General features: G+C 30.7%; 1 protein-coding gene and 1 long non-coding RNA gene across 2 annotated transcripts in view; one reads left to right on the top strand and one right to left on the bottom strand.

The window, feature by feature from the left end:
• LOC105250057 overlaps positions 1 to 12,545 on the bottom strand; it is a 99,163-nt gene that overhangs the window by 8,924 nt on the left and 77,694 nt on the right. The gene's annotated exons all lie outside the window — the stretch shown is intronic.
• LOC105250056 (putative inorganic phosphate cotransporter) lies at positions 1,225 to 11,658 on the top strand. The gene is made up of 8 exons (XM_011255932.3): positions 1,225 to 1,732; positions 8,513 to 8,820; positions 9,041 to 9,286; positions 9,567 to 9,651; positions 9,854 to 10,071; positions 10,360 to 10,509; positions 10,614 to 10,746; positions 10,957 to 11,658. The coding sequence occupies exons 1-8, from the start codon at positions 1,705 to 1,707 to the stop codon at positions 11,370 to 11,372; spliced, it is 1,584 nt and encodes a 527-aa protein (XP_011254234.1). The 5' UTR covers positions 1,225 to 1,704; the 3' UTR covers positions 11,373 to 11,658.

Raw genomic sequence — 12,545 nt, 5'->3', positions numbered from 1 at the left:
TACAATTTTACTTTTTTGATCACGAGTTAGTTTAATCTAATGAAAATTCTTTCCTTACTTTAATTTTATTTTCCTGAGTTTTATATATGTGTATATATATTTTAATTCGAAAATCATTTTAATATTTAATCGCCAAAAAATTTATGAAATTTCATAGAAAAGTAGGTATGTCTAATTCAAAAAACAATTGGTGAATCTAGATTTGATTAATCGTATGAGAAAGAGAAATATTAGTAGTAGCGATAAATACGGCTGATAATAACTAGTTACAGTCATTAGAAGCTACATCAGCGAATTAATATTGACATTGATTAATCACTACAACGTAATAATAATGTCGGAAGAGTTACAATATGTAGTTCCAAACAATAATTATCTTCCGACATTCTGTAAAGATTTATCTCTTTGTGAAATATATATAACAGAGCGAAGAACGATTACGAGATATTTTAAGCATGGAATTATACTAACCCCTTAACTTTGAAATATCGTTGTTGCGAAACCGCGATTATAAGAGAGAAATTATCTAGTAAATAAAATATACTTTGATACATATATAACATCTGTCTAATTAATTAATAACTTATTGAAATTATATTGTGTGTTTATGTACACACATATATGGACTGTTCGATAAATAAACTAAACGAAAAGAGAGAAAAATAACAATTATTTATTAGTTATTTTTAATTAAATAAAAGATTTGTAAATATTAAAGTAGTAAGTAGAATATTTTCATAAGTTTCAAATGAATTTCAAATAAGACTCGAATGAGAACGAAAAAATAATTTATGGTTTCTCTAAAATTACTTAGAAAAAGAATACATGGATTTGAGAGACAAAAAAATACAGAGTTTCAGACAATGTTTACAAATATTCAAGGATTGATCTCCCAGTGTCAATCTTTGCAAACTGTCTTCTTTTTTCTTGAATGATTTTTATTCGCATAATGGGATGTATCTTCCTCTAATGTAATGGAAAGCATTTCTCATTAGAAAGAATCCACGTGCCTGAAAACATCCCTTTTCCAGATGTGAGATAGATTGTAATAAGGGTAGGTAAAGCAGTTGATAGGGCACGTCTTTTCAGCGGCATAACGAACAAAGCACGTCATTATATACAGACGCGTGTGCTCTTGTGACGTGCGTGGTCGTGCCTCTCTTTCTCTCTCTATCTCTTTCCCTCTTCTGTTTTGCCTCCATCGTGCGTAGTCTTCGTTACGACACCGAGGAACGTTAGAACGACGCGACCCGCAGAAGACGTCGGTGTCGCAACGCTGACGCTCTTGACGGGCCTCCTCTTTGCCATCCTTGTCTTCGGAACAACAAGTAGCGACTCGCAGCTGAGATTTTGGCAACATTACCGAAGCAGAGCGCAAACAGTTAAAGCATAGCGAGCGAACGAGGGAGTTATCGTGGCCAGAGCGCTCTCTTGTACGAAATTCTCAGTCTTTTTGGAAAGTTTTATGGGATTGGAGGCTTGTGTCATAAAAATATAATTCAGATGATATAATTATTTACGCATGAAAGTGAAGAGCTACGGCCGTAAAGGATATATTGTGTATAAATAATAAAGAAGCAAGATAGTAGCAGATTTTCGAAATAGTGCACTGAAGTCATAAGAAAGAAGAAAACTGGTCGAACTGGTGCACCTCTTTTAGTGAACGTGCTTAATTTGTAAAACAAAGATTGACATACTAATAAAATGGCATCCAATCGCAGAATGTTAAAGGGTAAGTCAATGATTGAGGGGCGAAAAGTTAAATAGATAAAAGATTGAATTATTATCATTATATATTTAAAAACATAGAGGAAAGAACGATCTAATTTAACATATAAGTAAATAACGAAACAAAATATAGATTGTTAATATTTAAACTAATTAAAAGGATCAAATTCAATTCAGTTCTAATAAAATGTAGCATCTAATTGCTGAGACATAGGAATATATTGATTTAAAAAATTTTGATATTTCTTTCCTCTATAATTATGCATTTTCAATAAGATAAGATAAATATGAATGGAAATAAAAGAAATGTATATGTATACGAGCTTCGCTAAATACATAATCGTTTAAAGTAATTGTTATATAATAAAGACAGAATTGTTGCAAATATATGGATATGATTAATTAAAATATTGTTACATTAACGCAAAAAAGAAGCAAGCATAAACAATTAGCAAAGAATAAAAGTAATCTTGAGTAGAATTGATATTTGTCTTTGTGTGTTTCGTGTTATTGTCGTGTCTGTGTATTTTGGGAATTAATATATAAAATATTTACAACTCAATGTTTACATCTCATCGTGTATGTTTATATATCAAAATACATAAAAAGATCATATATTGTATGCTTTTAATTACAAAATATATATTGAAATTTCCTAAGATCTAATGATAATGTATTATCATAAAGACATATATATAAGTATAAACAATTAGTATATCGCATGATTCATTTAATCGTATTTAAAATTCTTACATTACTCTTAATTTACAAATATTATTCTACTTTAATATTTGACATAACATGTTTGTTAGATCTCAATCCATAAATGTAAGAAAAGATTTCGAAATTAATTTCATTAAATTATCCCTATCATTAGTACAGAAGATTATAATTGATTTAAGCGATTGTGTTTGTTTTATGTGTTTTATGTTTTTTATTTTTTGCATGTATGACGTTTTAATGAATAACACTGCCAAACTGTAACAATTTTTTTAAAGATCTTATCGTCCATAAATATTAATAAGAATTATTTGATAAATGATGGAATTGCTTCGTTTTTTTTCCAATATAGAAAGAAAAAATTATTTAAGATTTAATCAAAGATAATTAGAGATAATAAGAATTAAAGATAATAAGAGATTTTATTTTATTATTACATTTCTTAAAGCTCAATAACGATAAAAGAGACAAATCTAGTATTTTCATCTATTTTTATTTATGTAAGATAAGGTTCAAATGGCTCCGTTTAGCTCTTATAGAAATATATAGCTCTCTAGAAACATATCTTAAACATTAATCGGAATTTTATTGTAACGTTTACAAAAATGATCTCCTTTTATAATAGTTGAAAATGAAAGTTTTAGAATTAAAACTAAATTATTTAGACGCAAAAAGAAGAGCAGAAACATATGAATATGTGAGATGTTATTGTAATCTTATAAATATATAATACATATTAAATTTATTTGTATATAAAATATATTTTTTTAACATTATTATATTAGTATATCATATTAAATATTTTTTTGACATTATTATATTTTTCTAAGAATATTATTTTTATTTTAAAATTTTTTTCTGCGAAAATACAATCTTTCTGAAAAAAAAGAACAGATTTTAAGTGTGGATAGGACTTTAGTCGTGCGCATATCCCACGACAGACGGCAATGAACGCGATTTCCGCTTAGGCGTTAATGTATTCTTACATTACAAAAAGACATAGTAATTTGTCAAGAATACACATAATTCAACAAAATTACTTAAATTAGCGAATGAAAGTTATCAAAATAATAAAAAGCACTAATTTCTTAGAAATCGTTTTCTTTCTTATAATTGATGAATATTAACTCTAAAAATAAATATTATCTTTTAATGATATGTTAAAATATATTAATGCAAAAATATATATCTCTCTTATCAAAAAATATGAAATATAACTATTATATTATTTTTATTTATGTATGTTATTATTTGCTCGATTAAAAGAAATAAGATAATAATGCATCTAAAAATAAATAAAAATAATATAATAATAAATACTATATAATATATTTAAAGAAATAATGATAATTTACTGATTGTTTTGATTTTCTAATTTGTTCTTAAAATATAAAATATATATGCAAGTAAAATAAAATTTAGAACAAGAAAATTTGGAAAAATGTTAACAATTTATTAGTATTTTTTTTATCTAGCATATATGTATAGAGGAAATGATCATGCATCATATATAATCTATGATTTCTAAATGAAATTTCCATGAAATATAAATACATCTGTGAATATAAAAATTATTCGCGAGTATTCTTTGCCCCGAACCTTCGACTGGATGCTTCTGGGGTTAATATATGTCATCGATAACGTTTGCGTATCATCGACAGACGGCAATCGTACGAATTAACAGTCGTTTATAGTCCATGATGATGTACCAGCTTTTAATCTCCATCCAATGAGAATTCGTGTAACGACATCCGAAGATAATACCGTCTGCATTATTAAACTCGAGTCTTGACCCAAATTCATGTTTCCGATCGTTTAAAGTACGAGTCATCAAACTCGGGTTTGAAGAGCACGCAGGTAGGTTATTTCAGACCTACGCGAAACGACGAGATGCACCGGATATAAATAGCTTGCCGGAGAACGTGTATCGAGTTCTGGGTGAAGGTCATGATAGCGCCTGTAGGATGACGAACGAAAAACTATTAATGTAAAGATGCGTTTCCCAAGTGTAACATAAAACAAAAAAAATCATATTGAATAATAATCTATTAGCAATAATTTTCTAAACTTTTGTAACTTATTGTACATATATATAATTTGTACCAGTTAAATTGTTTTGCGCCAATTTTTTCAATACTACCACTAATTTTTCCGATTGTTAAAACTGGCGTCATACTATCCACTGTAGTACGAGTCTACGCCATCAAGTCAAGTCGGCTTGATGATCAAGTATAAAGGTGGTCGTAAAAATTGTAATTAACGACACCGTGACATTTAAGTTGGACGATAACGCATGAATCAAGATATTATTAATATTAGCATTCTATATATATTTATAAAACATAATATAAATTCATGAAGTATTTATTATTAAACGAATGAGAATGATAAAACAGATACTGCAGATTGCTTGTTATAAAAAAACGATGTTATTGTTTCTAATAAATAATATTGACATAATATTATTTATTTTAAATATTAATTATATATATATATATATATATATATATATATATATATGAGTAATATAATGATGGAAATAAATTTTCTTATTATATTAATTTTGATGTCATTTTGATTAATTTGATAATATGATGTAAAATATCCTCTCTTTCTCATTAAAATTATACATTAATGATCAAAATTAATAAACTCATGGATTGTGAATTATCCAATTATAATTAGTTTCAAAGTTTGACTGACTTCACGGATTTATCTCTGTCACGTATATCATAAATATCTTTTATTAACGATTACAATTTTTCATTATGACTTTAATTAAATTCAACACGCATATTCATCGTGCAATTGCATTATCATCGTGGCCATTTTACATTTATTATCAATGGATATTTAGACTCGATAAATTTGAAATATTAGAAAAACGCCACATATCTCTTGCATTATAACTATTGTAACTCCCAATTGCCACATGAGGGAGTGTAATAGTCGTAATGATGGTCAAGTGGATAGCACGACATGCGAAACAGGCAGACTCTTGATTCGCAAGCATTATTAGCTTTGACTAGATTTTTAAATAAACATTCCTCTTCAATTGTCCGAATCATATCTATTTTCTCGTCTATTTTATGCAATTCTACGTATACATATATAGCCAAAATAAATAGAAACATATGATTAATATAATAGAAAATATGAAATAGCATACAACTAATAACGTGTTAAAACAGTCAATTGCCTACTCAGATCAAAAAAGGAATTCATGGAAATGGAATTTTACAGATGTCAATCGATATATAAAGATATAGGTTGGTTAAAATGAAAACACAAATATACATAATAAATAGACGATCATTTCTAATCAGTTTTGTCATCGTTGTCATGGACTAGCATTAGTAATAGCATAGTAATAGCATTTTCTCATGCAATACGAGCGAATAAATAATATAATTCATTCGCCAACGGAAACAGGTTTTTTTTAACAAGTTAAATTTAACAACATAATTTACCACTAAAATTAGGAATATAAATAAAACTCACAGGAATGGTTTGCGTTATATTAATAGAATAAATAATAAATATTAATATAATAAATAAAAATCAAATAAATTATTTTTTTACCATAAAAATATGAAAATTAAAAAAATTACAGTAATATAAATAATTGTAAATATTTATCTATTTTACATGCACGTAACATAGATAAACATAATTCTTGTAAGCCGTGAATTTAGAATGTATTCTCAATTATCTGAACGTGCTTTTCACTTATCCATCTTTTATCAGTCGAACCAGTAATAGTAACAATAGTAAAAATAGTAAAAAATAGCTACTGTTTAACTCAGTAGTAAGTCTCACATAAAAATGCGAAAGACGAGGTGACTTTGAGGAGAACGAAATCGCTAAAATCGATTGAATCATGTACTAAGTGATAAAAATGCATTTGCATGCGATTTTGTTCGACCTTCCTTGGTTACGTCAGATACGGTGGTTATAACATGACATTACATTGACAATGTTGGCGTATGTCTGTGGCGATGAATGTAAATTTAATTCGCAAATTATTCGTGCCGACTCTTTGTAAATGTTGCGTTTACGTACTTTTACGGCTTGAGAAGTTCTAATTGTTCGTAGATTGATGACCATTTGCTTTCATCATTTGAGACAAACATGTGTTTTATAATTATGCATCGTTGAAATCAACGTATTTGTCGCTTGTTTTTGCGCCAATTTTTTCAATATTACCACTAATTTTTCACGCTTCGCTGTAATAATTAAATGCGTCAAGACAAGTAAATTGATGTAAGAAATGCTGATTTTAATCCCGTTATAAATTTTTAATAATACGTCCATCCATTGTTAAATCTTACAGATAAAAACTAATAATTTCCAAGATGAGAGATAGGAAAATCCACGATTCGTGGAATCACAATTCATGTAATTACGATTCCATCATCGATTTCTTTAAGTTGCGAAATGAGCTTTATTGTCAATCTATGATATTATACGAAAATCATAAATCGATCATCGTTTTCACAATGAGAAAAATATCAGCTTTCAACTAGGCTAGTTAAAGTAGGCCAAAGAATCGTCATTGAAATTTCATTCATATGCGCTGGAATTTGTTATACAAAGTACATGATGATTCATTGTTCGTATACTGAGGTATTGTATATTTGTACGATAACCTCTGACTGAAATTCGCGATAAGCAAAGCCGACTTGTCACGAGAATTGCATAGGTATTGCAAAACGAACGATGCAAGATCTAATGCTGAACAGACTATTAATATCGAGAACGAGGTACGTCTGTGCGTTGCAACTAAAGTGCGGACTTATGCGCTACTTTTTGCGAGCTTCTTCCAACTTGTTCGATCTATTGACGTCGAACATTTCGCAAAACTTGGAACTTCCGCACCCCACATGCACGTGGAGAAAATTGGCTTACTCGCGTCATTCTTGAAATAATTTCAGCGATCTGCCAATGAACGTGAAAGTTGTCGAGCGGCAGTCATGGTCGAGGTCCGACATCATCTATATGACAATTCATTAAAGCAAAACAGACACGAGCTGATGACTCGTGTGAGTTGGTATAATTGCGATGCACTTCAAATTAATGTATTCCGTTCGCGATTCGCGAAAGACGCTAGGATAATAATTCGAAATTTGTGATAAAACATTCGTGATAAGAAGTGATATGATCTTTCGCGCGTCAACATCCGGAATTTCCAATGATGACCTCGAGATGAGTCATGATATGCTATGGTGCAACAAGATTGATAGACCGAAAATATACATTGTCGCGTGCATCACGCGCATATGCATTACGTAAAAATTGTTTACGCTTAAGACATGTGACGCAGATTACGTCAACTGTACATATAATATACGTTAACATCTTATTTTCGATCAAATACAACAATTTTAAAAATCATAGAATCAAAGACGAAACAATGATAATGTAAATAACTTAAATCAACAGCATTCAAAATGGAAATAAAGGAAACTCTAATCTTTTTTTTCGATTTATAGTAATTGTGTATTAAATAATATCTATAAATTATATTGTAGATATTAATTAATATATAAATTATTATAATTTTTAAAATATTTAAATATTATTAAATAAAATGGTTTAGAAAACTAATTATACATTTGGAAAATAAATGAAAAAATACAGAAAAAAAATCGTAATATAATTAATTCAAGAAATTATTACGGATATAAAAGGATATTATAGAGAGAGAAAGAGGGAGAAAGAGAAAGTTATAATAATTTTATAATACAAAAATTTTATGCAAGCAGACTAGTTTTAAAAAGAATTAAAAATTTTAATGAGAATTATAAAAAATTGGTCCAAAATAATCAACTCTATTGATGTTCGTATTAAATGTTCGCTTTTATATAGATAATTGTAAAATAAATATGTATTTTATCTTTTATATCACCAAAAAGCATAAATATTTTATTTTGAAATTACCCCATAAAGAAAGAAATCAGAAAGAACTCAAATCCAGCATTACTCTTGCATTAACTCATCTCATCGATCGAATGTTCGCAATCGATTTAGAGTCACAATAATGACCGGAAATGCGTTTGTGCAGATTGTCTCTCATGCAGGCAGGTGCTCAACATCATGGTGATCCTCGGCTTCATGTTGAACTATATGCTACGCGTGAATTTGACGATAGCGATCGTCTCGATGGTGATGTCCAACAATAGTAACGGGCAACATTCGCATTCCAACGAATCGTTGTTGATACCGGATGAGTGCGCTGCCCGGACGGCGATGATGAACGACCTTACCCCGATTGACAACACCAGAACCCCAGCGATCCACGTTGATGTTAATAGAGTCAACGAGACGAACAACGCTACTACGCTACTATCATCATTCCCACAGCGGCACCCGGTTCGTTAAGACTCATGTAAAGTCGAACTTGCACGGTTAACGACCTCGTCGATTGTTGACGAACGAATTCGTACATTTAAACACCTATTCTATCTTTACTCTAATATTCTTCTATCGTCCGAAATCGACGTAAAATTAATCCATGCTAATTTAATCACAATTAACACTATATACAAAGTTTTTTTCCCGAATGTTCAAAAAATGATTTTACTTTAATCAGGAGGAACGAGCTCAGACGAAATATCCGTGGAACGAGTACGAGATGAATATGATTCTCGGCAGTTTCTTCTGGGGCTACATATGTACAGAGATACCGGGTGGTCGACTCGCAGAAATAATTGGCACGAGAAAAGTCTTCGGCTACAGTATGCTAGTATCGAGTTTCATTACTCTGCTGACGCCGTTAGCAGCTACATTCGGCTACGCAGTCGTCGCCGCGTTGAGAATTGTACTGGGATTTATGCTGGTACGTCCCTCTTTCTACGAATTATTATAATCATGATAAATGTATATACGCGTCCGTTTCGTGGGAATGATCTAACGGGCGACTCGTATGGAATTCTGAATCTATCGAGCGTCTCTATCTCTCTCTTTATACACATATTTAAGATTCTATATTTAAGATTCTATATCTAAATGAAATTAAATTTCACATTAGCGCGCACGATTATGCATGATTGCAAACGATTGCACAATCACACTCTAACAATTCCTTAAAATTCATTAATTAATATTTCGCAAATCAGGGTGCCACCTGGCCTGCCATTCAGCCAATGACTGCTCGATGGATTCCACCAACGGAACGTAGCAAGTTCGTCTCTAACATGATGGGTAAATGGATCATGATCTAATTTGCCTCGCGCGATCGCGTACTCAGTTCCGCATGAGATCGTCGTCATGTATAATCGTCTTTTTCCACCTTGCGAAAAACTTGAAAAACTCGAAACGTACACAAGAAAATGGCAGACGCTTGATGATCGCGGATGTGCGGCTGCTTAAACCGTCGCGTCATAAATTGCATCGTTATTTACAGCCTCGGCACTCGGCGCCGCGATAACTATGCCGATGTGCGGTTTCCTCATCGATTCACTCGGCTGGGAGTCAGTCTTCTATGTGACCGGCGTGATCGGGATTATATGGAGCGTAGCGTGGTTCTTGCTGGTATTCGATTCACCGTCGCAGCATCCGCGAATCAGCATGGAGGAGCGACGTTATATCGAGAATTCAATCGGGACGACCACCACCAACAAGGTTGTAATAGCATCTGTATATATAAAATGCGTCTATTTTAATTCTAGAATCTATTTTGTTATTCTAGTGATTCCATATCTATTATTTTAATTTATTTTAATTTACTTGAAAAATAAATAAGCTGATAAAAATGCAAACATTAAGATACATTTAAATTGACATTTCTTTAGTTTTTAAATAATGCAGTTTATTTATAATTATCTGTCTCTTGAGGATGGAAAAATTGCTTTATTATTTTTTTTCTTCGAAAATTTGATTAATGTGCTTAATCCAATATTTTAACTATAGCATCTGCCAGTGCCATGGCGCTCAATTGTCACTTCGGGACCTGTTTGGGCTATTGTGATAACGCACGCATGCAGCGTTTTCGGATACTTCACCATCGTAAATCAACTCCCGACTTATATAAAATATATCTTACATTTCAATATTAAGGAGGTACGTTTTATCAATCTTAATAATAAATAAAATTTACATTTATGTCGCTGTTACTTTTTTTCTATTTTTCTATTTTTATTCGAAAATGGAAATAATATTTGTAGAACGGCCTCTTATCTTCATTACCCTACCTTGGCAAATACATTTTCGCGTTATCAATGTCCGCTCTGGCCGATTACCTGCTTCGTATCAACAAACTATCCGTAACTGCAATACGCAAAATTTTCACGACATTCGGTGAGTAAAACTTTACAAATGGTTTCGCATTTTTTTTATTTTTCTTCATCTAAGTACAATAAAATAATTTTTTTTCAGCTAATCAAATAATTCATCATTAAATTTTTCTAATATGTAAATTAATCAAATATTAAATAATCAATTAAATTATCCTTTGTAATTCGGTCGAAAGATTTTATTTTCAATTAATGAAACAATTCTAATTTTTAGCCACTCTAATTCCTAGCATCCTCATGGTGATTCAAGTATATCACGGTTGCAATCGCGCGGCATCAGTTGCCATATTCACCGTCGGTTTGACAATAAACGGTGCTGTAACGGCTGGTTATCTGGGAAATGGTCTCGACATCGCGCCCAATTTTTCCGGGACCATATTCGGCATCGCCAACACCTTTAGCTCGATGGGCGGTTTTATTAGCAGCTTCCTGGTAGGCACCGTCACGTACAAAAATCAGACCTACGCACAATGGACAATTATCTTTTGGACCTTGGCGGTCACTTATTTTATCGGTGGTATGACATTCGCCATCTTCGGCACCGGCGAATTGCAAAAATGGAACAGTCCGTCCAAAAGCGAGACGAAGAGGAATAGCGTGGAGGATGGTGAATCTGTCCGTCTCAAGTAAAATAGTTACTCGTCAAGAGTAAAGTAATCTCGTAACGTCTTAAACGATAATGTTTCTTGTCAGACTGCTAAGACGTTACGGAGATGGAAGTGTCGATTTATCGCAATGCGATATATTCCAAATAGGACAGTATTCGTTTTTATTAGCTTGCAATTTTAAATTGATCGATTGACTCTGCAGCTTGGCAGTAGCTTATAAAACATTGTTTTTCATTGTTTATTTACTTTTCGCTTAAAGTTCAAATACAATGTCTTTTAAGTTGCAGGAAAAATCAATATAATTATTATTGTCTATCTTATAATAATTATATATTATATATATATTTTACCTAGTAGTAGAATGCAAACGAATGATTGAAAAATTCTAGGAATCTTGATGTTTTAAAATCAATTTTATTATAATTGTATCGAGTTTTCTTTTTTAATCTTCACTTTCTAGATATGCCAAGTTCAGAGTTGATTGATATAGAATGTACGAGTGTATTTTTACATTCACTTTTTACTGATATGATACTAATATGTATACAATAAGCTTACATAGTTACCAAAAGAAAGAAAGATAAACAGCTGAAGCGATTAGTTGAAATTAAAAAACACTTATTTATAATATAAGTTGTTAATATGCAAATTTATAAATAAAATTTTTAGCAAGGACTACACATTGACTCCAAAAAATTATAAAAAATATTGTAGAGAAAGTTATCGTAACTATGTATATAAAAAAATTAATGATATCGCAAAGAATATATTTATACATATGATAAAAAATAAAAATATATTTATATATAAAAATAATTCTTCAAATAATGAAGGATAAAAACATTTGAAGAATTATCAATTTTTCAAATTCAATCAATTCAGATGAAAAAATGTGTAATTTTTTACAACATGTATTTATTAGCATTTATTTTTTATCATTGATAAAAATCTCAACGACATTAATAATAAAGACAAAATTCCAAATAATTTCGCTAACGATACCATTGTAATGCGTGATTGACTAACAAGCTAAAACTTTAGAACACACGTTGGTAAAGAGGATCAACTTTTTACAGTATTGCCATCTATAAAGAGGCATCTTATTGACTGTTAATGTTAGCAGATGCAAAGTTAAGTAAGTTGTAACCATATAAGTTGTAATGACTATTACTTCTTCGTATATTATCTGACCAGG

Source organism: Camponotus floridanus, unplaced genomic scaffold (assembly GCF_003227725.1).
Source record: "Camponotus floridanus strain SB8 unplaced genomic scaffold, Cflo_v7.5 scaffold98, whole genome shotgun sequence".
In the NCBI taxonomy this organism is placed as follows: domain Eukaryota; kingdom Metazoa; phylum Arthropoda; class Insecta; order Hymenoptera; family Formicidae; genus Camponotus; species Camponotus floridanus.
Note: the sequence above shows the minus strand (reverse complement) of the source record. Positions and strands in the feature narration are given on the sequence as shown.

Bases quoted from the DNA above. Each gene is read 5' to 3' on its own strand.
- LOC105250056 (XM_011255932.3), top strand. From the start codon at position 1,705: ATGGCATCCAATCGCAGAATGTTAAAGG. The intron at 10,072-10,359 runs GTTGTAATAGCA...TTTTAACTATAG, and splicing joins GGACGACCACCACCAACAAG to CATCTGCCAGTGCCATGGCG. The intron at 10,510-10,613 runs GTACGTTTTATC...TAATATTTGTAG, and splicing joins TACATTTCAATATTAAGGAG to AACGGCCTCTTATCTTCATT.